Here is a 25,647-nt window from a genome sequence, read left to right as displayed (position 1 = left end):
TGCTACTGAACTATTAGTATTTTGGTAGTGGTAGGCTCCATGGCCCTGAAGACGCTGTGTGGGGGTGACGGTCTGCAAAACTGTTGCCATCATGCTTCATGCCTCATGGAAAAAGCTATATTTATTCTATAAATTTTTCATGTTGTTTATTGCTAGCGTAGAGTGGTAGTGTGTCCAGTTAAGACTTTGTGTTGTAGCCTTATGTTAGCCTTAATTAGCCTTTGTGTTGCAGCCTTATGTTACTGTGTGATAGATACATCCCCAGTGAACAAGGAACGTCCCTGGACGTTCAAAATAGGTCTAAAAGTAGTCTGTCCATCAAGGACATATTTTAAACGTCAATGGACGTCCAGAATCCATCTTAATAAGTTAGTTAAGTGGTGACCAATTGATAACGTCAGTGGACGTCCAAAATATGTCTAATAGTCATCTTTTCAATGTCTGTGTTTGGACGTCTTTTCAACTTTCATTTTCAACCTTAAGAGAACGTTGATTAGACGGCAGTCATTACGTTATTTCAACGTTGAATCAACGGCTAAATGTTTACTGGATCACCAATAAGTAACAGAGGCCGAACTTTCAGAGTTTCATAAATAGTGAATATCTGACTGTCCAATACATTTCTCTATGTTTCATAGTCTGTTTTTTTCTTTAGCCTTTATCTGTACACCTTGAAGCCTTCAATTACATATCTACACAGATTTTATTTTAAAATATTGTATCTTTCAAAGATATACAAGATATACATTCATTTGTTTACAGTTTAGGGGGTTTCCACAAATGTATACAATAAAAGATCTTAATCACAATTCATGATTTCACAAAGAATATTAGGCCTATATATCAAAACCAAATATATCAACCCTTCATGTGCCGTAGCTAGTTCACCCAAAACACATCCATTATGCCTTTATATATATAGTTTGTTATAATTATATTTGATCTATGAAATCTCTTCTGCGTTGTGGCCATGCTTTAGAGTTGTCTGTAAATACATGACTAGGGTTGAATCTCAAATGGCTCCACACTCCCTTTAGTGCACAATGTGAGTTGAGAAATGGTAACCTCTACACCCACACAGTGCCTCATCTGTACAGAATGGACACGTGCACACGTAATACTTTCTCATATTGTATTCTGCACTGTTTGAATAAAGAAACTTCAAGCCACAGTTGAAGGAATTACATAGTGCACTATTTACCTTTTTTGGGGTCTGGGAACAAGCCAATCCATACACTTCCTTTGATTCATTAAATTAAATTTGAAAATAACCACAAAACAGAGGAAAAAGAGGTCTTTAGAGACTTGTGGGTTAAAATGAAAGCTTACTGAAGACTAAGGTTGAGGGTAAAGTCCTGGGCCTTTAGTCTTTAATAAAAGCAACAGACACAAAGAAGACAACAGATTTTTCACTTCTGTTAACGACCTTAAATTGAAGCAGAAAAGCAAGAAATCTATAGCAGTGATGAGTATGAGATGCATAAAAATCCCTGGGCAGACCGAGTGACCAGCACTGTGTCCACAGGGGTGGGGGTGGAGTCTGTATTATACAAAGGAATATGCCAAAAGAGTCTGTTTTGTTGTCATGTAAAAAAAATCCTTCCCTTATTATTTTTCAGCTGAATTGAATTACACCAGTCCACTTCATGTCCATTAACTGTTGATGTAAATGTTTTCCCACAGTCCTTCTCTGACACCTCAGAAAGATGCTCCTTCTGAGTGGCTTCATTGTGCAGCAGCGGATAAACAGGTTCCAATACATGATACTTGTTGTTTATTAACGTTCTTGTGCATTGTTCTGTATCAACCAGATCGTTCACAGGCTGGTTATTAAATCCATGTTTAAGGAAATTTCCATCATCTTTCAACATAATCTCAATGTGCCACATCTGCATTGTGTGATCACGTACTATAAACAGTAATATCCACACATGTCCTTGTACATACAAATGAAAATTTGAGGTGAGGAGTGTGGTGTGTTCTCCCTGTGTCTGCGTGGGTTTCCTCCGGGTGACTGTCTGTGAGGAGTGTGGTGTGTTCTCCCTGTGTCTGTGTGGGTTTCCTCTGGGTGACTGTCTGTGAAGAGTGTGGTGTGTTCTCCCTGTGTCTGCGTGGGTTTCCTCCGGGTGACTGTCTGTGAGGAGTGTGGTGTGTTCTCCCTGTGTCTGCGTGGGTTTCCTCTGGGTGACTGTCTGTGAAGAGTGTGGTGTATTCTCCCTGTGTCTGCGTGGGTTTCTTCCAGGTGGCTGTCTGTGAGGAGTGTGATGTGTTCTCCCTGTGTCTGCGTGGGTTTCCTCCGGGTGCTCCGGTTTCCTCCCACAGTCCAAAAGCACATGTTGGTCGGTGGAATGGCGACTCAAAAGTGACCATAGGTGTGAGTGTGTGAGTGAATGTGTGTGTGTCTGTGTTGCCCTGTGAAGGACTGGCGCCCCCTCCAGGGTGTATTCCCGCTTTGCGCCCAATGATTCCAGGTAGGCTCTGGACCCATTGCGACCCTGAACTGGATAAGCGCTTACAGATGATGAATGAATGTTATAATAGAAGCTTTTGGGCAGTAGTGTTGGCTAGAGGGGTATAAACTGCCCCAGCTTTAGACAGTGGAGCAGTTTAAGCTGAGCTAGAGTGGTGTCTATCTTCCAAACCCAACTCTCCAACAGCAGTACCTGACCTCACTGAGTTGTGGCTGAATGCAGATCAGTCCCAACATTAATGTTCCAAGATCTTGTCTAAAGCCTTCACAGAAGAGAAGAAGCTGCAAATGCAACAAACTCCATGTTAATACTTTTAATTTCAGAATGTATTGTTGGATGAGCAGGTGTCTACAAACATTTGGCCTGATAAAAAGTTTGTTTTCAAACACTACAGCAACAAACTGAAAAAGTAGCCCCGGCAACTTCTGTTTTCCTTAAGGTTTTCTGGTATCCGAACATGATCAGTCAAGTCTTTGTGAAACACACACTGTACCACAGCTCGGGTAACTTATTACCACAAGCTCTTCCACCTCGAAAAGTAGTTCCACCTTTGAAAGAACAAACTAAACATACTTTACCCCTTCATTAAAACACGTGCAGAAACATTTACTGATGGAGTTCAGCTGCTGTTAGACTCTTCAATCCATAATGACTTTCCGATTTGATTTTACTGCGAAACAAACGCCAGTTTGCTGTAGGAGTCTGTGGGATTTCTCTTCTGTGTATGCACAGGGGAACATGGTGAAATAACAGTAGGTTACAGATGCAGCAGATAGAGAATGAAATTGAAAGATGCCTGAGTGTAATGCGGATGTTTTAGAGCTCCTCCTCTGGCTGATACTGTGGCTCGGTTGCAGTAAAGTAGTCCTCTAAAAAGCCCTTGATGTAGTCGAACGTAGGTCTCTCATCTGGTTCTCTTCTCCAACACTGAAGCATCAGCTCGTGCAGAGACGCTGGACAGGCTGGAGGACACGGCATGCGATACCCACGATCCACCTGCTCTAACACCTCTCGATTCACCATACCTGAGAGAGAGAGAGAGAGAGAGAGAGAGAGAGAGAGAGCGAAAGAGAGAGAGAGAGAGCGAAAGAGAGAGAGCGAAAGAGAGAGAGAGAGAGAGCGAGAGAGAGCGAAAGAGAGAGGGAGAGAGAGCGAGAGAGAGCGAAAGAGAGAGGGAGAGAGAGCGAGAGAGAGCGAAAGAGAGAGGGAGAGAGAGCGAAAGAGAGCGAAAGAGAGAGGGAGAGAGAGCGAAAGAGAGAGTGAGAGCGAGAGAGAGAGCGAGCGAAAGAGAGAGAGAGCGCGAAAGAGAGAGAGAGAGCGCGAAAGAGAAAGAGAGAGAGAGAGTGAGTGAAAGAGAGAGAGAGAGAGAGAGAGAAAGAGAGAGCGAAAGAGAGAAAGAGAGAGAGCGAGAGAGAGAGAGAGAGAGCGAAAGAGAGAGAGAGAGAAAGAGAGAGCGAACGAGAGAGTGAGAGCGAGAGAGAGAGAGCGAGCGAAAGAGAGAGAGCGAGCGAAAGAGAGAGAGCGCGAAAGAGAAAGAGAGAGAGAGAGAGAGTGAGTGAAAGAGAGAGAGAGAGAGAGAGAGAGAGGACAAAAAAATAAAAAATAGCAAAACTGAGTGAGACAGACAAAAATGCAGTGAGAGAAGAGAAATATTAGGAGTCAGATAGCCCTTTAATATTTATGTTACTAACTGAGGCAAAATGAAACAGAAATGGGATGTTCACTACTTAATATACGGCTGCTTCACTCACCTGGGTAAGGGACCCTTCCCTTGGTGACGAGTTCAGTGAGCAGAATACCAAAAGACCACACATCAGATTTAATACTGAATCTACCATAGAGTGCAGCCTCTGGAGCAGTCCATTTAATCGGGAACTTAGCCCCTGCGCAGTGTGAAACAGGACAAGAGACAGAGCATAAAACATAGGAAAGGAGATTAACATACGAATAATATTTATATATATATAAAGAAAAACACAATTCCTATACTAATATCTGATTGGCTGAGCCAGGCTGGAAACACTGAAAGCATTTTCCATCCTTTGGGAACTCACTAAACTGACCATCTTTCAGCACTGACCTAATAAAGAGTATGGGAACGGCTGAGTGTGTTGTGTATCTGTGTGTCTTAACAGCTGTTCTGTGTGTGCCAACTCTGGACTAATGCTCCATGAACAGCTGGATTAATCCTTCACTTGGCCCCTCCCTTTTCACAGCCCTGCTTCACTCTCACACACGGAGCTTCTACCAAATAGTTTCACCTACACCCTTCAAAATAAAGATGCTACAATGGGTTCTTTGATCAGTGCCACCGAAGAACCACTTTCGGTCCCATAAAGAACCATGTTTGTTTAAGTGACTGTGAAGAACTTTTTAAAAAGATATATTTTTTAAAGATATTTACCCATTTAAAAGTTTTGCAAAATGTGTCTTTGTTGAAACCAACACGATTCTATGGCATCGCTCACAGAATGTTTTGTAGTACCTTTATTTTTAAGAGTGTACCTTGTTCTAGGCTACTCAGGATGTGCATTTATTAACTGCTACAATGGGAATAAATATGAACAGCCAAATATGCCAAATTTAAGGCAGTACTGCGGGATTACTGCGGGGCACTTCTAGATTTGCACTGCACTAATATCAATTAATTAGATTATTTACCACATTTAGCTAAGCTAATGAGCTAAAGCTAACACTAAAGCTAACTCCACAATGGACAGTGTGACAACATGCTAACTCTTCAGAGATATACTTTTTCCCTATATCAGGACCTAGCTAATAGTTCAATTCACGTTAAGATTGTTAAGTTGGTGGCATAATGTTATGTAATGGATTTATCTACTTTAAGGTGCATCAATTGTAGACATGTTCAATTGTGCACAGACATTATTGATGCCTTTATTTTTTGTAGTAGTATTCTCTGTCTGCAGGCCCCCTGGTGGCAAACCCCTCTTTGAAATAAATACAGGAGGTCCTCGGGTTACGTCAGTCCCGAGTTATGATGTTTCGTGGTTACGACACATCTCCCATTTACTGTATAAAGCCTTGTTTCGTCTTAAGTGGTTTTGCGTCGTAAACGTCGTAACGTGAACTTCGTGTTTGGTGTGCGCGGCTCGTTACGCGGCTCGGGACCGAGGAGGATAGGTGTGAGGATAGGATAAGTGCTTACAGTATGTTATTTACGTACAGTATGTACGTATGTTCCGACTTACACCGAACATCGGTTTACGACGCGACGTAGGAACGGATCAGTGTCGTAAGTTGAGGACACCCTGTATAGACATTTTCCTCTGGGTTGAATCTGCTGACAGAGGAGTCACAGTGTGTGCAAGTTCAAGCTGCATGCGCAGAGTGAATACAGCAGTGTAAAACCAAGCTTTCTGTGTGCTACTCAATACAATAAGTATTGAGTAAGTTACTGTATTGTTTGATTTGCTGTGATATTTTTCTGAATATAAGGAAACATATAATATTCCTATTCCTGTGCTTAGCTCTTTAAAACGAGCTTCTAAAGCCAACAGCATCCAATTCTAGGAATTTCCAGATTTCTTTTTTTTTTTTTAAGAACGCATTCATTATATATCAAACACAGACACACCATCAGTGACACATTACATCTTTAACAGAGAAAAAACAGGTGACTGTGGAAAGGGGTTAAAATGCCTTTGTGTAATTTCTTTGCAGACTCTTTGGCTGGCAGCCTGGAGATTATTTGGAGCAGATCAATGACTATAATCAAGGACTTGTGCGTTTTCTTTAACATCTGATTTCTTTTTGCTAAAAGAGACTTTGCCCACAGCGGATTTACACAGCCTCTGAATATAATATGAATTTGGCTTGTGAAGCACCTGGCTGCTAGGACCCCAGAGACGACTGCACATAAATCCATGAGTCAGTAAAAAGATGAGATGAAAACCCCAAGATGAATAGAATAGAAAACGTATTAATGAGATGAGCAGAAAAAGAAAGGGACAAATGTAGAAAAAAAACTGAAAGCACAGAAATTGTTGCTGTCAGAACAGACATTTTTTGAGGCAAAATGTCAAAGTAAATGGAGCAAAACTGCAACTTAAAAAGAAAGCTTTTTACATATTAAAAATTCAGAGGCTGTTTAAAATCTGCTGAAGGCAAATTCTCTTTCAGCAAAAACATATCAGATGTTAAAGGAAACACAAGTGTTTATATTTAATTTTCTGTTTCTGAATAGTCTTCAACCTAGGTAACTCATGTAAACAGCTACTTTTTGGGGGGAAGTGATTTCTAATTTCTGTTGCTTACGAGAACAATTATAACTACTTAACTACTACCCACTAAATAGCTTTTTCCTTCTCTTGTAAAAGTTACAGCACGGCACGGTGGTGCAGCAGGTAGTGTCGCAGTCACACAGCTCCAGGGGCCTGGAGGTTGTGGTTTCGATACTCGCTCCGGGTGACTGTCTGTGAGGAGTGTGGTGTGTTCTCCCTGTGTCTGCGTGGGTTTCCTCCGGGTGACTTTCTGTGAGGAGTGTGGTGTGTTCTCCCTGTGTCTGTGTGGGTTTCCTCCAGGTGACTCCAGTTTCCTCGCACAGTCCAAAAACACACGTTGGTAGGTGGATTGGTGACTCAAAAGTGTCAATAGGTGTGAGTGTGTGAGTGAATGTGTGTGTGTGTGTCTGTGTTGCCCTGTGAAGTACTGGCGCCCTCTCCAGGGTGTATTCCTGTCTTGCGCCCAATGATTCCAGGTAGGCTCTGGACCCACCGCGACAATGAACTGGATAAGGGTTACAGATAATGAATGAATGAATGAAAAAGTTGTGTGTGGAGACACAAGTCCTGTTCTGACAGAGACGGAAACAGACAGATTCATTATTATCTGACCCTGTCTGGCGGTGTACTCATTGTCCTCGATGAGTCTGGCCAGGCCGAAGTCAGCGATCTTACACACCGTGTTGTCAGTGACCAGGATGTTGGCCGCACGCAGGTCTCTGTGAATGTAGTTCATCCTCTCGATGAATGCCATACCATCAGAGATCTGCTCAACACACACACACACACACACACACACACACACACACACACACACATGCATCCATGTATCAGCTCTGCTTTTCCCAAATGCAGCACTCACCAAGACAATGAGCACTGAACAAATTACCCCAGTAATACCCCGGATTCTAAGCTCAATGGCTCAATGGCTTAGAATCAAAACACTGGAGATCCACTGGAAGAAATTAAAAACGCCTCTTAAATCACTCAGGTTGGTCAACTCCCTGAAGCCTTAGACTCTACAGCTTCACAGCTTCCAGATAATTAGTAGAACGTTGTAAAATGAAAGGGGCCTGATGATGAAACGTGCAGTAGAGGAGTCTAAAATGCCTAAAAAAGATGTACGATGTGGAGAAGGAAATTGTAATTAGGTTAAAATCCACAATGAAAGATGCTGATCAAAGGAATGCTCTTATCCAGACTCCAAAGACCAAATGTTTTTTAAGAGGACTAATGGCTACAGTGTGGTCTAACCCTGTTAATACGTTAATGTTAATATGAAAAGAGATTTCTAACTTTATGTTTTTTAAAATTACTTTTCAAAAAACTTCCAGCAGCTACATGCTTATACACAGTACCCATCAAATGTTTGGACACACCCACTCAGGGAGGGTTTCCTTTGTTCTGGGCCATTGTCCACATGTTGTGATTGTACAGGACCAGTCAAAAGTTTGGACATCATCTCATTCGATGTTTTTCTTTGACTATTTATTATTTTCTATGTTGTAAATGAATGTGTAAGACCTTAAAACTATGAAGGATCATATGGAATTATGTACTAAACAAAGGAGTGTTAAACAAACCAGAATATGTTTTATACTTTAGACTCTTCACAGTAGCCCCCTGTTGCTTTGACGACAGTTTTGCTCACTCTCTCCATTCTCTCAGTCAGCTTCATGAGGTCGTCATCTGGAATGGTTTTCAGTGAACAGCTGTGGCCTTGTCAAGAGTTAATTTGTCGAACTGCTATGGTTTGAGACCATAACTTGGGTTGTGCAGAGGTAGGGGCTGGTACACAGCTCTGTCCAGTGAGAAGCCATATTCCACCAATGACTAATGAGAAGATGTGTCCAAACTTTTGATGGGTACAGTATTAATACTAATTAATTTTACAGTATTCATAATATTAATAGCCCTGTGAATGACTGGCGCCCCCTCCAGGGTGTATTCCTGCCTTGCGCCCAATGATTCCAGGTAGGCTCTGGACCCACCGCGACCCTGAAATGGATAAGCTAGGGTGACCTGACGTCCTCTTTTACCCGGACATGTCCTCTTTTTTAGACGTAAAAAAATGTCCGGGCGGAATTTCGCAAACGTCCGGGATATTGTTTTTCTAGAGCTTACATAGAACTTCGAGAAGTTTTGTTCTGAAAACTAGTCCCGCCCTCCCCTACTCCGATTGGTTCGCTTGAGTGAGAAGGGGGCGTGGTGAAGTAGCCTAAAATCTTCTGATTGGACGGTCTGACTGTAGAGCTACCGTTATTGGTCGATAACCTTCTCTGTAAACATTTAATTGGTCAGTCTGCACGTCAGTAGTCGTCCATGAACCCACACATAAACAGAAGAAAATATTAATTGTACCTGTGCTGCCATGTCCACAAGCTGCTGCAGCTTTAAGAGTTTCCCCTCCCCTTCTTTGAGAAAATCCAGAAGACTGCCTGAAATATAACAATAAAAAAGCCTGATCAAAAAGGAATAAATTAATGAAATAAAAAAAAAGATGATTGTTTAAAGTAGCACTAGGTAAGATTTTGTCATTCTGTTTCTGGACTCCCCCATACAGTTGCATAGTGCAGTTTCTGCAGTACTGAGTGCAGAGCAGCCAGCACAGAGGCTCTGCTCTCCCTCCTACAGGTCACTGAAAAATCACAGTGATTTTGAAGCCATAATTTTAAATTAAAAATACTACCTAGAGTTCCTTTAAGTGAAAAATAACAGCAGGTAGAAATGCATGTATTTGGAATTTCTACTTAATGAGAATAAAAGTCTATAACAGAAGAAGAGAGAAAAGCTTCATAAAATGACCACTACCACAGTTTTGAAATCATTTCAGAACTGACTCGAGCCTGTTTAAGGCTATCAGAGCTCTCTCCCGCTGTTAATGATCTCCTGGGAAGAGTCTGGCATTAAAGGGCTGCTTTATTAGCATGAATGCATGCATAATCAATCCGTTTTATAAGTTCAAACGCTCTGTGTCCTCGTTCCAGCAGCCTTCAGAAAGTAATAGGAGTCTTTTGTTTTATTAAAAGTATCAGGAGTGCTGCACTAAATCTAGGCCTTGCTGTGGGTTGATCCTTATTTGAAACAGAACTCCCAGCTCACGCAGGTTTACTCAGCATGCACCGCACATTCAAATACTGTCGGATAAATGAATTTTCACACTGGATAAGCACAAATATGTTCATACAAATGGTCTTCATATATTAACTGCTGAGGGTCTAAGAGATATGTTCTTGCTGGAATACTGATGCAGTGCGTGGACACAGTTTCAAATCAGCTTAAGATCCCCACACCCAATGCCAAGGGTGGGATAGAGGGGTGTATATATCCCTCCCTCTCTGAGCTGGGAGGTAGTGTGTTTGTGGTTGTGTTCAAGAGAAATACAACACCTTTGCTCATGTACTCCGTCACTATGTAAATAGGCTCCTGAGAAACCACAGCGTAGAGCTGCACCAGTTTGTCGTGTCTGAGTTTCTTCATGATCTGAGCTTCCTGAAGGAAAGCTTCTGGAGACATGGTGCCCGGCTTCAGAGTCTTTACCGCTACTTTAGTGCTGCCCTTCCATGTGCCTGATGCAAAGAGACACAACACACACATGACCTTTAGGCCAAAATACAAAAGAAAATGGTCAAAACAAGTAAAGATCAAATGAATACTATGAATAATAACGTTGCATTAATATATATGATCTAAATGAACATGGAGCACATGGATGGAGCAAAAATTCAGATTTATCTTTTGAAATACATGCCCTCACTCAGAAATTCATCTGAAATGATTTTATTCAAAATCCTCCCACAAAGCTTGAAAAGTATCTTCAGAAGTCACAGCATTCATTGGCGATAACAAAAGCAAGTTGGACCTTAATATTTCATACATGTAACTCATTTATTTTAATAAGGTTTCACACTTTCCATCCCTAACACATTAGTGTTTTTAAGCAGAAGAGGAAACATTTCATTCGGATTTGAATTTTGAGAACAGTATCTTTTTGTGCATACAGTGTGTACAATCAATAAAAGCCATGCCGATGATAAGAGATGCTCTGGAGCAGAAGTCACCATGTCCAATTGGCATTCGCATTGGCTAGAGAGGTATAACCCCCCCCCCCCCCCCCAGCATTGATGTTCATTATGTTCTGTGAAGTGATGGAGCATCTTCCAATAGATTGTGGATGAGCTGGACTGGCATTTGTGATTGACAGTGGTCCAACACTAATCGTTCAGAAGCACATCACTGATGGTTACCGGTGTGAATGCTATCAATTCCTCACTGCTATGTTTAATGTAAAGGCTTTTCAGAGGAGAAAAGGCTGTTATTGCAAACCTCCCACTGATATGCTTGATTTGAAAAGAGACTGTAGGGAAATATTTATCTACAAATAAATACAATTGATGTGAGGAGTTGGTGTGTTTTCCCTGTGTCTGTGTGGGTTTCCTCCAGGTGACTGTCTGTGAGGAGTGTGGTGTGTTCTCTCTGTGTCTGCGTGGGTTTCCTCCGGGTGACTGTCTGTGAGGAGTGTGGTGTGTTCTCCCCGTGTCTGCGTGGGTTTCCGCCGGGTGACTGTCTGTGAGGAGTGTGGTGTGTTCTCCCCGTGTCTGCGTGGGTTTCCTCCGGGTGACTGTCTGTGAGAAGTGTGTGGCGTGTTCTCCCCGTGTCTGCGTGGGTTTCCTCCAGGTGACTGTCTGTGAGGAGTGTGGTGTGTTCTCTCTGTGTCTGCGTGGGTTTCCTCCGGGTGACTGTCTGTGAGGAGTGTGGTGTGTTCTCCCTGTGTCTGTGTGGGTTTCCTCCGGGTGACTGTCTGTGAGGAGTTGATGTGTTCTCCCTGTGTCTGTGTGGGTTTCGTCCGGGTGACTGTCTGTGAGGAGTGTGGTGTGTTCTCCCTGTGTCTGCGTGGGTTTCCTCCGGGTGACTGTCTATGAGGAGTGTGGTGTGTTCTCTCTGTGTCTGCGTGGGTTTCCTCCGGGTGACTGTCTGTGAGGAGTTGATGTGTTCTCCCTGTGTCTGTGTGGGTTTCGTCCGGGTGACTGTCTGTGAGGAGTGTGGTGTGTTCTCCCTGTGTCTGCGTGGGTTTCCTCCGGGTGACTGTCTATGAGGAGTGTGGTGTGTTCTCCCTGTGTCTGCGTGGGTTTCCTCTGGGTGACTGTCTGTGAGGAGTGTGGTGTGTTCTCTCTGTGTCTGCGTGGGTTTCCTCCGGGTGACTGTCTATGAGGAGTGTGGTGTGTTCTCTCTGTGTCTGCGTGGGTTTCCTCCGGGTGTCTGTCTGTGAGGCGTGTGGTGTGTTCTCTCTGTGTCTGCGTGGGTTTCCTCCGGGTGTCTGTCTTTGAGGAGTGTGGTGTGTTCTCTCTGTGTCTGCGTGGGTTTCCTCCGGGTGACTGTCTGTGAAGAGTGTGGTGTGTTCTCTCTGTGTCTGCGTGGGTTTCCTCCAGGTGACTGTCTGTGAGGAGTGTGGTGTGTTCTCCCTGTGTCTGCGTGGGTTTCCTCCGGGTGACTGTCTGTGAGGAGTTAGTGTGTTCTCCCTGTGTCTGTGTGGGATTCCTCCGGGTGCTCCGGTTTCCTCCCACAGTCCAAAAGCACATGTTGGTAGGTGGATTGGTGACTCAAAAGTGTCCGTAGGTGTGAGTGTGTGAGTGAATGTGTGAGTGTGTGTGTTGCCCTGTGAAGGACTGGCGCCTCCTCCAGGGTGTATTCCCGCCTTGCACCCAATGATTCCAGGTAGGCTCTGGACCCACCCCGACCCTCAACTGGATAAGCGCTTACAGATAATGAACGAATGAATGAATAAATACAATGTATTATAGAGTTAATGTAACTAATGTGTAGATCACGTGTGTAAATATCATGTTCAGATGTGTGTAGGATTGCACTGTTAACATTTTTGTATGTTCGTGTGTGTGTGTGTGTGTATATATATTGCATGTGTGTTTTTACCCATCCAAACTTCTCCAAAGCAGCCCTGGCCCAGTTTAACCTCCAGAGAGAGCGAGTCTCTGGATATCTCCCAGGCGTCTTTAGCTAAGCCCTGTGTGTGAGGTCGCACTGTGGGACACACGCCTGTCAGTCTGTAACACAGACCATCCGCATGAGCTGCAGGAAAGAGGGAAGAAACACACAGAATATCAGAGAGACTTACCTTTAACTCAGACACAATAACACTGCACTGTATCACACTTTCAGACACGTTCATGTAGCCTCCACTACTGAGGCTGGAAATACTCAGTAAAGCTCTATAGTTTTAACAATAGGCTCAGATCTCAATTCCATTCGGATTTTGACAACTGGCTTTAACACTTTGATGTTTCTACAGTTGGCAACAATAACAATGGTATTTTCTACTACAATTTTAAATTTAAATTTAACTATAATTTCTTACTTATCACTTATTAAAACAAGCAGTGATTAAAGTGTGTTTTAGTGCAGCTGTCTTCCATCAGGAGAGTGCTGGTGATTGCTAAATATCAACCCCATTTCAACCCTTGCCACTACAACTTAGCACTACGCCTCTATTTTGACTAGGGGTAGGGTGTCTCAGTTCTTGTTGGGATAGATATTGGGATATAAAAAAAACAGGAACAACATATTGTTTTTTCAGGAGATACAAAAACCTTTTTAACTTGCTATTATGTTAATGGAACAGGAATGTAATTTTTGCAATGTAAAAGAAAGCCTTTTTTCAGATTATGTCAAAATTAAAATATGGCATAAATGTATACACAGTGTTTTAATAAAAGTGCTATATAAAGTTAGCACAAAAAGTAAGAACATTTGTGTTTGGTAGATTATTTCTTTGTTGTAACAATGCTTCTTGGTAATATATCTTATATCGTTGGAGCCTGTTAATTTCCCTTTTAAATGGTGCCACATTTGTAAGGGACATGCATTTGTGGGATGAGCAGTAGAGCTGAGTGTGTGGGTTGCGTCCATGAAAAATTTGCCAAATCCTCTCTGCCAATGCCAAACTGCTTCTTCTGTGTGATGGTGTGGGGCGGCAGCTCCCTCACTGGAAAAACGAGGCTTGTCATCAATACAGTGAGATATCGAGATGAAATTCTGCAACCAGTGTGAATCCCACATCTCCACAGTCTGGGACTGAACTCTATCCTCCAAGATGACAACACTCACCCCACAGAGCGGGGTTTATCAGAGACTACCTCCAGAATTTGGGAGTGGAGAGGGTGGAAAGGCCTGCCATCTCGTGACCTCAACCCCATTAGTGGGATCAGCTTGTGTAATCAGCTAGAGTGACCAACACAACCACATTGTCTGACTCGCAACAAATGCTGGTTGAAGAACGGGATGCCATCAGACAGCAGTGTATGACCAGGCTGGTGAGCAGCGTGAGGAGGAGGTGGTGGAGGCTGTTGTGGCTGTGTATGGTTCTTCCACACGCTACTGAGGCTCCTGTTTGTTAAATGAATAAACTGTTAAATTACCAATACATCTTGTTTCTTCAAAGTTCAATCTTCCAATCCATCAAACAAAAATTTTTCATGGGTACAACCCACACACTCAGCTCTACTGCTCCTCCCACAGATGCATGTCCTTTACAAATGTGGCACCATTTGTTTATTACTAAGTTTTTTACTAAGGTATTAATGTGTGTGAATGATAGCAGTTATGTACCAGTGTAGTGTTTGATGAGGCTTTGGAGGGTGCTGAACTGAGCGCGTGTGGTGATGTAATATCCTCCACTGTCCAGCGTCCGAACCTTATAGTGTTTCACATTCTCTCCTTTATCCTCCTCATAGTCACGAATAGATAAAGAGAACGCACCTGGACCGGGGGAGAGGGAGGGTGACAGGGGACCAGACATTAGTCCTTTAATCAGATTCATGACCTTTAAAACTTTTCTACATTCCTCCTTCCTTCCCTCGGTCTTTACCTTTGGTCGTCTCACTCTCCCTCATTAGAAATGTGCCCCTCTGGATCCCAGGCTGGAGAAGCAGCCTCTCTGCATCTTTACGTCCCATCTTCCCAAAGTACCACCTACACACACACACACACACACACACACACACATAAATACATACATACACACGGCCTTTTTAGCACAAAATAATTTGCTCTAGTCTCCATAGACTCAGTCCCCAAACAGGGGGCCTCAATATTTAAAATACATTTAGTGGAGATTTTCTGATACATCCAGGTCACTAGGTGTCAGTGTCATTTCGTGAAGGAGAATCATTGGCGGAAAAGTCTGATTAAGGCAAATGTCATTGTCCTATACCACTGTAATAAATTTAAAACATATACATGCATTTATTGTCATTATAATTAATAATAACGTAAACGGGCAACTGTTACATAGTTAATTACATTTAAATTCAAATATATTTATTAGTTATTAATGTTTGGCCATTTTTATTATAATATTTAAATGAACAAATTTAAAATGTACAACAATAACAATATTTTGTATAAACTGCATAAATATTTTATCACATAGTGAGTTACGTAATTAAAATATTCACTTTTGTGAATTTTTTTTTTACCTTTATACATTAGCAAATAAACAATAACTTTTCATCTGAATGAAAAAAAAATTGTGAACTATAAGTGAGTGAGAAAAAAATATACAATATACAATCTCAAAAAAATTGATATACAATTTTCAACATACAGAAAGCCTTGTGCATCAGAATTAGGAGACATGGTAGCCCACAGAGAGCTCTGACTATACTCTGATGTCACAGTGTGAACATGCACATGCCGTGACTCCTCTACCTCCAGATTCCAACCAGGGGAAAAAAAGCAAACTGTCAGTCGATTTAACTCCTCCTGGGATGGCCACTCGGATCCAGCAGAAAGAGGCTACAGGACAGCGAGGTCAATATTTAAAGCATGAAGAGAAAAACAGAATAAAAGGCTCTCACTCTTCCGCCTGAATGGAGTCAGCTGGAGCCACGTAATTACTGGGGATGTAGCCCTGAAGACCTGAGCTTAAAGAACACGCCTCCCACCAGTCTCCCTCCCTACAACAGAGAGAGAGAGAGAGAGTGAGAAATCAGAACATATCAGAGCTTATTTATACAGGAGGTCCTTGGGTTACATCAGTCCCAAGTTACGATGTTTCGTGGTTACGACACATCTCTCATTTACTGTATAAAGCCTTGTTTCGACTTAAGTGGTTTTGCGTCGTAAATGTCGTACACGAACTTCGTGTTTGGTGTGCGTGGCACGGTGGAAGAATACACGGTTACGCGGCTCGGGACCGAGGAGGATAGGTGTTAGGATAGGATAAGTTCTTACAGTGTGTTATTTACGTACAGTATGTACGTATGTTCCGACTTACACCGAAAATCGGTTTACGACGTGACGTAGGAACGGATCAACATCGTAAGTCGAGGACCCCCTGTATACATTTTTGTAATACCTAAAACCATGGATATAAATGGATATAGATACTTTGAAAAACAAAATATAGTAAAGATTTATAAAAGGAAAGAAAATCATTAAAATTAATACCTTGTTTAAAATGATAAAATTAGAATTCTGAATTAAATGTTTGTTTGGAAACAAAATATGTTAAAAATAACCCTGCAGTCTCCATATTTTCCTTCACAATGAATTCACAATGAGGAAGTTTTAGAAGTAATGTAACTTATTACGCAGTGAGTTTCTGATCATTTCTGTAATTGCTGGAAATTATTTAGTAAATACAAAACAATACTACAGAATGAATGTGTTATGTAATTCGAAGAGTGAGGAATATTTATGTGTGCGAAATAAACTGACCCCTAGGATTTTAAGAGTTAAACAAGATTTATGGAAATGTTGTTATGCTTCTTAATCTCACCCCCATGTGATCAAGGCAACAGCTGTTCACTCGTCATCATTCTTCACATATCAGACAAACTCACTTCAAATCTATATACGTCAAAGGTGTATAGTGAACTCAGCTACTTTAAAGGCTAAGCACCAGCTATATGAAAGTGTCAAACAAATAAATACAGTGGAGTTTGAGTTCCTAACTTGTGTTTATTGATAGTCAGAAAACATGTTATTTCTTACTAATTCAAGGAATAAGGTTTAAAAGACCGCCCCACTCCCCCACCCCCCAATGATTGGCTGCAATCATTCAATGTACAGTGGGACATCTGTGAACAAATGGCCCAAAGATCCCAAAATATCCAGAAAATGAACTAAATTTGTCAACTTTAAACGGGCACTTTGGAAAGGACCCTCCGCTCACTCCAATATCTGTAGCTCATTTCACTGGCGCTTTTCCAACAATATGGGCATGTAAGGACACCAACGAAAGGTGTTCAAGAGCCTCTGTAACATGGAGGTAAACAGGGTAAGGACACTCACTTCGCCTGTTTTAGTTGGTGTTAGTTAACGTTAGCTTGACTCGCTAAACTCGGTGTCTCAGATTATACTCGGCTACGTAGCTGCATTACGGAGGTTTATAGTGTCGGATGAATTCGAGTTCGACTTCGATCACATTTACAAGAATAACGGTACCTCTACATTTGAGTTTAGCTTATTGCTAGGCTATTGTCATGAATAATGTTGGTTATTTAGCTAGATACTGTCATAACAGTCAGTCATAACGGTGTTTCACCGCGGCGTTGTTCAGCTGTTGTCCACCAGTGACGTCACGGTTGCGTTCAAGAATTTCCGTAGCGAGCTCGGGTTTTTCCGTCAATTTAATAAAATTGTCAGTTTTAAAGCAAATTAAGCTGCTATTTTCATTTTAATTCATACCTATATATGTCAGTAACTACAATAATGTGAAATATTCATGGAAGATCATTAAGTGGTGCTTAGCCTTTAAGGTCCACCCACTGCAAACCAATGAACACAGACCTTTAATAGTGCACACACAGCTTGAGAAATCACTACTGAAAAGCAAGAAATGAAATGGGTTTCTCTGGAGCAGCTCCACATGTGCCTCAATATCACCGTGCTCAGGGTCAAGTATCTGCCAGAGGGGTGTAAACCTCCTAACAATGTTCCAGCATCTTCGGTAAAGCCTGCCCAGAACAGCAGCAGCTCTTAATGCAACAGAGTAGGGACAAACTATAGGTTAAGAATTAATGATATATTATATATGAACTATAAGAGCATGGAATCTACACACTCACGTGTTATTGATGATCTGAAAGCGCTCTCCTTTTTTGAACGACAGGTCGTCTGTTGTTCTGGCTTCATAGTCGTAAAGTGCGACAAAAAAAGTGACTCCACCTTAAAGAAAGACAAGAGGTGAGACAGGCTGAGAGGCTAACACTAGAATCTGATTCAGGGTGTGTTCCTGCCTTGTGCCCAATGATTCCGGGTAGGCTCCAGACCCACCATGACCCTGAACTGGATAAGGGTTACAGACAATGAATGAATGAATGAATATAGTGTGTGTGTTGATGGGTCTCACCTGTAACACTCCCGGGAAATGTGCTGCTTCCTGATGGATTGTACGAAGTTCCTCCGAAAGGTGTTATGTCTGCCGTACCTCCGAAAGGCATGAGTGAGCTGGTGAGTGTGACAGTGTGTGAGGTGCTGTGTGTGGTGGTGTGTGAGGTCTGGTTCTGAGGTGTGTGTGTAGGTTCCGGTCCATAATGTCCCTGTGTATCAACAGCAGACGGAGCTGCAGCCGAGGAACTCTCAGTCTTCTGTGGTGCAGCTTTATCCTGTTTACTCTGTACACAGCCCATAGCCAAACCTGCAACACACACACACACACACACACACACACAACATGACATTTGATATTGGTCTCCAGACATTACATGTTACATATCATCGCTGTCCAATTAAAAACATGTATCTCCCAAAACAGCAAATATACAGAAATTTCAATGGAAGTCAATGCAATTCCAAGTCATTTTTGAGTATTCCATTCATCATCATTGTAAAGGGCTGCTGCTGTTTAATAACACAGTCATTAGAGATAATGTAAAGGCTGAAGGTTACTACTCAGACAGGAGCTTGTCAGAGAGCTGAGGTCATTCCTAGAAAAGGAATAGAGTCCATCACACTGCAACTAAGTGTAATGAGTCTGAACACTGTTAAACTAAGGGGAGCACTCAGATCAGGTCCAGTCTCAAATCTCTCCATACTCCCTACATAGTGCACATTCTACATCTTCTATTAACACTGATGATGTATCAATGTGGATTTGACACATGACAGAAAACTCTGCTTTAAACTCTGCTCACTGTAGACTCACATCTCATTACTACAAAGTTGAGAAATCCCTTTTTATCTTAAAGGAGAGGTCTACAATGCTGGGGAAATCTGTTCTCTCTGGTTTGTTTTCATTCAGAAGCTCTGCGTCTTTCAGGTTTGAGGGGAAAGAACTGTTGTTTGTATGCGGCTGACATTTACTTTGTCTGTAAGTTACCATAGTTACTAATTACCATAGAAACTAATTTGTAACTTGATTTGCTAAGTCTTGTAGCGTAATGCTGTTAGCCATAAGGTCTATGTGTTTTTAAATAGAGAGAGAGAGAGAGAGAGAGAGAGAGAAAGAGAGAGAGAGAGAGAGAGAGAGAGAGAGAAAGAGAGAGAGAGAGAGAGAGAGAGAGAGAGAGAGAGAGAGAGAGAGAGAGAGAGCCTAGCATACCCTTCTTTTTAGCCATTTACTGAGACTGGCTTCACGGACAGTCACCCAGAGGAAAGCGCTTAAAATGTCAGACATCCTACTTCACATTGCGTTCCACTGGTCTGAGGCCAGCTTTCCGAGCTTAAATCCTCAACTCCACATCTATCAGAGCTCAGCTCTGTGTAAATCACTCACTTTAACCCATTAAGATCATTATTTCGCTGAAATTTAAATCTAAAAAACTCTAAAATCAGATATTTATTTATGTTTGGAAATGTCTTACACTTAAAACTTCTGTTGCAAAATTAATCAGGGTCTCGGTGCATACGTTAAATGGTAGACAGCACAGTGGACAGTGGGAATGGGGACAAATATGTCCTGGATACACATTGTGATCTGACAATTTCAGACAATTGTCACATTTGGAATCTGTCACAGTGCATCCATCAATAAAGACTTGGATAGGGCTTCATTTACACAGTGATGCTGACACACGTCACTGGCCAGAGTGGACAGACATGGGACATGTCTACACCAGGTGCAGATAGTAGTGTTCCTCTCAGTGCACTGCTTTCGAGATGTTAAGGAACACAGGGTTAACCCACATTACGAAGGGTCCCCAAAGAGCCGTGAGAGGTACTTGTCTGACTGGGCAATCGTTCACATTCCTCTCTACAGCGCACGCCAAATACACTCCTTCAAACTATCGCTCTGCACAGTATTTACTCTGATGATATGAAATCAGAAACTACTCTTTCATTGGAGGGAGAGAGAGAGAGGGAGAGAGAGAGAGAGAGAGAGAAAGAAAGAGAGAGAGAAAGAAAGAAAGAGAGAGAGAAAGAGAGAGAGAAAGAGAGAGAGAGAAAGAGAAAGAGAGAGAGAGAGAGAGAGAGAGAGAGAGAGAAAGAAAGAATATGAGGGTTTATCATTAAGGACAGCTTAAGATTTCATAACACACACACACACACAAACAGATTAGTGAATAGTGAATCAAAGAGAAATATTATCTTTCAGTGTGATGTTGATTTACCAGGCACACTCTTCACTCAACATTTTCATCTTAATCATTTCTGGGGAGTGCAACACACACACACACACACACACACACACACAGAGGGAGAGAGGGAGACTGTATGAGGATTAAGCAAAGAGAGGATTTGCATCTAGTGAAAAATAAACTATAAATTGAATCAAAAACAGAGAAGAAAACGAAAAAACAAATCTGCAGTAAAAAATATAGAACACCCTTTTATGTGTAGGTGTGTCCAAACATCTGACTGGTACTTAGGCAGTGGTCACGGTTGTTGTGTGCAAAGAACAGACACACAGAGCATGGAGAAATGAGAGTACTGATTACATATGGAGAGAAGAAGATCAGAGAAATAAGAGAACCAAGTGAAAATGGCAAAAATCCAGAGCTTCTGCTCTTGCTCTTCACTCCTGGGCTCTCGCGCTGGAGCTGAGCTGTGGCTCATTCTCATTTAAAGGAACAGGCGCTGTAGCCGGTCAATTTGACCCGGGCTGTTTAGACGGGGGAGAGCGCAGCTGTGCTGTTTGATCTTAAAGCGTTTAAAGCATGTCACAGATGTTGTACCTGTGGAAAAGAGGTAGAATACCTCACCTTTAATAACTTCTACTCTTGAAAAAGGCTTGACCTAGATATTGGAACAGAACTAGGAGGATTTGGTGGCATTCAGCCACATAAACATTGGTGAAGTCATGTGCTGATGTTGGATGATTAGTTTTGGATTTCAAACACCACTCCAACTCTTCCCAAAGGTATTTGGATGCAGCTGTTTCATTCCAGAAATCTCACTTCCACTGCTCCACAGGCCAATGCAAGGGGATTTATAAGGCTCTAGCCAATGCTTAGCACTGGGCACGGCGAGCTTACGCTCATGTGCGACTTCTCCAGAGAACAAACAGGTACATTTTAAAGCAACATCTTTATATAGGCTACATACACCTCTCAGCTTCGGTCTCAGCAACAAAGGGGTAATCAATAAACACGTGGAGTGTGACATAATCATGATCCGCACAATGGATCCTTTCTAGTCTCCAGCAAACCACACAGAGATGCTGATGCTGGAGAGACTTCCGGCAGTCTATAGTTAGCAACACAAACTAATTAATTACATCATCTCTTCGCCCGGAGCAAATGACCTACTGCACACACACACACACACACACACACACACACAAAGAGAAACCCACAAGGTTCGCTAGGGCTTGAGGCTAGTGCAGTGTACTCGACATGTGCAAATGCACACATATTCAAACACATCCAGAAGAACAGTCTTTCAGACACAATGTAGCTCACAGACGTGGCTTATAACTCACTCACGCTCTTACTCACTCACGTTTAGGACCGTGTGAGATTGTCCATGGCCTTCAATCCCTCAGACACTGCAATGCTACTGGGATGGATATCCACAAATGAGAAACAGTTCAACAAATCCTGTTCATTAAAACGCCAAAAACTACGGAAGCCAGGTTAGGACACATCACAATCAGCCTGATGCACAGCGGGTAACGTAGGTTTCCATGCAGTTAGTTACACTAAATATGTAGCACAAGACAACCACAGTTGTGTTTTTGTAGTGTTTTCTTTGTTTACTAAATCACATAAAATTTTATTTTAATTTGAAAATCTATCCCAGCTTTGCTGGAACTAGTTTTTTTACAACTGCACGAACTCACACACGCACATGTGCATTTTACAGCCTTTAATCACATTAACTGTAAAACACCGTCCTGATCCAAGTAGTTAAAAACATTCAAATATTTGACCTCTCTAACCCCATCCATCACACACACACACACACACACACACGTATGCACGCACACACTCCCATAGGGAATTATCCATAATGGCGTCCAAAACAGAGATTCATCACAGCTGCAAAAATGCTCTCTCCCTTTGGATTCCCGCTGGATGTACTTCCTTCCACGCTCTTCAGTATTCTTCATTTGTGACAAGCAAAGTTTGGAGCAACCCCACAGCTCACATCCTCAAACTAGCAGCAAGATATGATTAAACCCCATCAGTGATCTAATACAGAGTCAGAGGGACACACCCATTTATATGCATTTGCTTATATATGTTCTTTAATAATGTTTCTTTCCCCCCCCCTAGATTTCCAGTAACGTATTCTGCAGTATATTTAAAGACTACACTCAGTGTATTATTGTCCAGTATTATTATTACAATTACTATTATCATTATTAATATATTCAAGCAAGTTTCAAAGAAGGCACCGTCATCCTTCTGAATGAACTGTGCTCATTACTACACACTCAAAAGGGCAGAGTGAACAAGGAAAAAAGAGCAGGGATTGGCAGAACCCCATGCTGAGAACTGAGGAACCTCATTCACCATCACAGACATTACAAAGTCACCACAAATACACACATATGTGTGTTGCTGAACTGAGCTAACATTGTGCTTTTTTATGGTAAGTAAACACATGTGAACACTGGGTTACTCTTAAATAAAAAAACTAAAAAAAAGCACATAACTTCATTGTGGTTGTGCGAATTCAAATAACGCATTCCTGAGAGTCCAGATTGGCCCAAGTCACCCCAAAAGTCCATGACCACGCCTATATTATTATTGACCAATCTACGTATACAACTCACCAACGAATGAATCATCAACACTTTACTGAAGGTCAACATTTTTTAAAGGAACACTGGCTAAAATGTGGTATTTTTGCTCCTGGGCTCCCCCTACAGTTGCAGAGTGTTCACGTGTACAGCACTGCACTGAAATCAAGTGGGAGAGCGGAGGGAAGGGGGATGTTTAGTGCATTTTCTGCAGTGATGAGCCCAGAGTAGCAGTGACAGAGACTCTATTCTCGATATTACAGCTGTAATGAAGCTGTAATTTTAAAATAAAGGATTTACCTAGTGTTTTTTTTTAAAGCTAAACGCCTACGTAAACTATTATAAAACCTACAAGTGTCAATTGTTAAGCTTTAAAATAGGACAAATGTTCTAATGAAACTGATACCAATGTTTTTAAAAGTGGAATGAGTCACGTCAAGGAGGGGGAGCACTCATGGTGGTCCAGAAGCTGGAGAAAAACTTTGGGTAATGGCTGTGGTGACCGGACACACATCCAAATCATACACTGAGACAAGCCATGTGGTCAGTCATGGGTTTGTGATGTTTCTGATGTGGACGAAGAATGATCCATTTTCAGGCCTGCTAACTCTCTCTCTCTCTCTCTCTCTCTCTCTCTCACACACACACACAGCTCTGCCTCAGTTACAGGGGAATCAAAGGGGAATTCCACAGATTTCTCAAAATTCCTGCCAAGGTCGAACTTTAGGACAGAGACAAACAACATTCAGAGTGGTGTGATGTGAAATGGTGCATCTCCAATGAATGTATTATTAGAAGTAATATTGTAACTATATTATTTACTATTCAAAAGTGACCAGGAAACCTGTCGGATTTTGCATAATTCTTTTTTTTTAATGCTATATAAGTAGCAAACCAATGGGAAGACATTTGATGACACTTTACAATAAGGGTACGTTATTTAATTGTACTAAGGCAGTAATAAGTTATAAGACAGCAATAAACATTACTATATGGTTAAGTACAGTCACTTTTAAGCATTAATTAATGATAGAAACAAGAATCAGTACTATATTAGGATTATCTAGGGTGACCACACGTCCTCTTTTATCCGGACATGTCCTCTTTTTTAGACTTAAATAAATATCCGGGCGGAATTTCACAAACGTCCGGGATTTTGTTTTTCTAGAGCTTACATAGAACTTTCGAGAAGCCTTTCGTTCACAAACTAGTCCCGCCCTCCCCTACTCCGATTGGTTCGCTTGAGTGAGAAGGGGGCGTGGCGAAGTAGCCTAAAATCTTCTGACTGGACGGTCTGACTGTAGAGCTACCGTTATTGGTCGACAACCTTCTCTGTAAACATTTAATTGGTCAGTCTGCACGTCAGTAGTCGTGTCCTCTTTTTCACCATCGCAGATCTGTTCACCCTAGGATTATATAAAATGCTGGTTAATTGTATATGAGTAACGCTTTTTTATTTTCATTATTAGTGATTAATTGTGACATTACCTTAACATAATTAAGGCTTTATTATTGCCGTAAGTGTTGTGAATTAATGAACCTTAGTTGTAAAATGTTATTAAATGTTTCCTGTGGGACCACCTTGAGTTGCTTTACAATGCCCATTTACCTCAGTCCACCTTAGTCTAAATCTACCCTAAACCCTGACATAAAACAGCCTCGTGTATCAGGCAGCTTAATTCAACTCTAATTTTTAAAGACATACATTACTCAGGCTTCTGGTTCCTCTCACCACTACCACATTCCTCTGCAATTCAACATTCCCTTCAAAACTTCTCTGGATTTAATAAAAATGAAATTTAGAAAAACTGGAGGAACTGAGAAATAACTGTTCACACCATCAGTGAAATACAGGAGCTAGACATCTGTCCTCTCGGCCTCTACTGGCTTTTTTTTTCCTTTTTTGCCCAGTCACACACACTCTTCTCTTTCTCTCTATTTTTGTGTCTCCCTTCCTTTCTCCCCTCTACTAGTTTTTCTCTTCCTCTCTCCATCCTACCCCCCCCCCCCCCCCTCTCTCTCTCTCTCTCTTTCGTCTAACGTCTGGAGTTTACGCTTCACTATTTCTTTACGATAAAAATACTGGGTAATTTCAAAGTGACGCAGTCAGCAGCAATCAATGACACGTAGTTAGTGAGGAGGTCAACTCTCTCTCTCACTCACACCCACACCCTCTCTCTCTCTCACACACACACATACAGTAAAAGTGATCGAGTTTGACCTGTGGGAAGCACCGACTCTTCTTTCCTCGTCCTTCAGTGTAAACTCTGCTCCGAGGGCATTTCTCTGAGGATTTTACTCCATCTTCCCTCTTCCCTTCTCTCCAGAAAACTCCAGTCTCCGAAGTGTTAGTCTCCTATATTCAGACATTAGAGCAGAACTACAGACTCACAGACCCTTCAGCTGCTGCTCACACTCGCCCCAGTCTGTGTGTGTGTGTGTGTGTGTGTGCGAGAGAGAGAGAGAGCGAGTGAGTGAAGTCCTCAGCCCCCTTTAACAACATGGCGGATGATGTTGAGTTAGAAGCGCAGCTGGACAGAGCTGTAAATCTCCGCGGATTCTGCCCACCCCCTCTCTCTCTCATACACACACACATACACACAAACAGCTGCCCCCTCTAACAGCTGCTGTCATGCCCAAATAGCAGAGACAAGCTGGCAGAACTGTTTCTGATTTAATACCACTCCGAAGCCCACTGCAAATCACATGTCGCCATCTTGAGGCCCTACTGCACCACTGCAGTACTATCAGACTCTGACCTGAGGTGTGTGGGCGTTTGTTTCTA

At 42.0% G+C, this 25,647-nt stretch overlaps 1 protein-coding gene across 1 annotated transcript; it reads right to left on the bottom strand.

Moving 5' to 3' along the window:
• Positions 1–756: 756 nt before the first annotated feature.
• Positions 757–25,287, bottom strand: LOC136707199 (tyrosine-protein kinase yes-like). The gene is made up of 12 exons (XM_066681141.1): positions 25,084–25,287; positions 18,087–18,374; positions 17,803–17,902; positions 15,589–15,687; positions 14,598–14,701; positions 14,339–14,488; positions 12,647–12,802; positions 10,105–10,284; positions 9,077–9,153; positions 7,328–7,481; positions 4,223–4,354; positions 757–3,496 (listed from the first exon to the last, which is right to left on the bottom strand). The coding sequence occupies exons 2-12, from the start codon at positions 18,364–18,366 to the stop codon at positions 3,288–3,290; spliced, it is 1,641 nt and encodes a 546-aa protein (XP_066537238.1). The 5' UTR covers positions 18,367–18,374; positions 25,084–25,287; the 3' UTR covers positions 757–3,287.
• Between the last annotated feature and the right edge of the window lie 360 nt (positions 25,288–25,647).

Source organism: Hoplias malabaricus, chromosome 9, assembly GCF_029633855.1.
Source record: "Hoplias malabaricus isolate fHopMal1 chromosome 9, fHopMal1.hap1, whole genome shotgun sequence".
NCBI classification, from domain to species: domain Eukaryota; kingdom Metazoa; phylum Chordata; class Actinopteri; order Characiformes; family Erythrinidae; genus Hoplias; species Hoplias malabaricus.
Note: the sequence above shows the minus strand (reverse complement) of the source record. Positions and strands in the feature narration are given on the sequence as shown.

Coding starts and splice junctions, on each gene's coding strand:
- LOC136707199 (XM_066681141.1), bottom strand. CDS start 18,366: ATGGGCTGTGTACAGAGTAAACAGGATAAAGCTGCACCACAGAAGACT. Junction 10,285..12,646: donor CTTTGGAGAAGTTTGGATGG/GTAAAAACACAC, acceptor TCTTTGCATCAG/GCACATGGAAGGGCAGCACT. Junction 3,497..4,222: donor GGGAAGGGTCCCTTACCCAG/GTGAGTGAAGCA, acceptor TCTCTCTCTCAG/GTATGGTGAATCGAGAGGTG.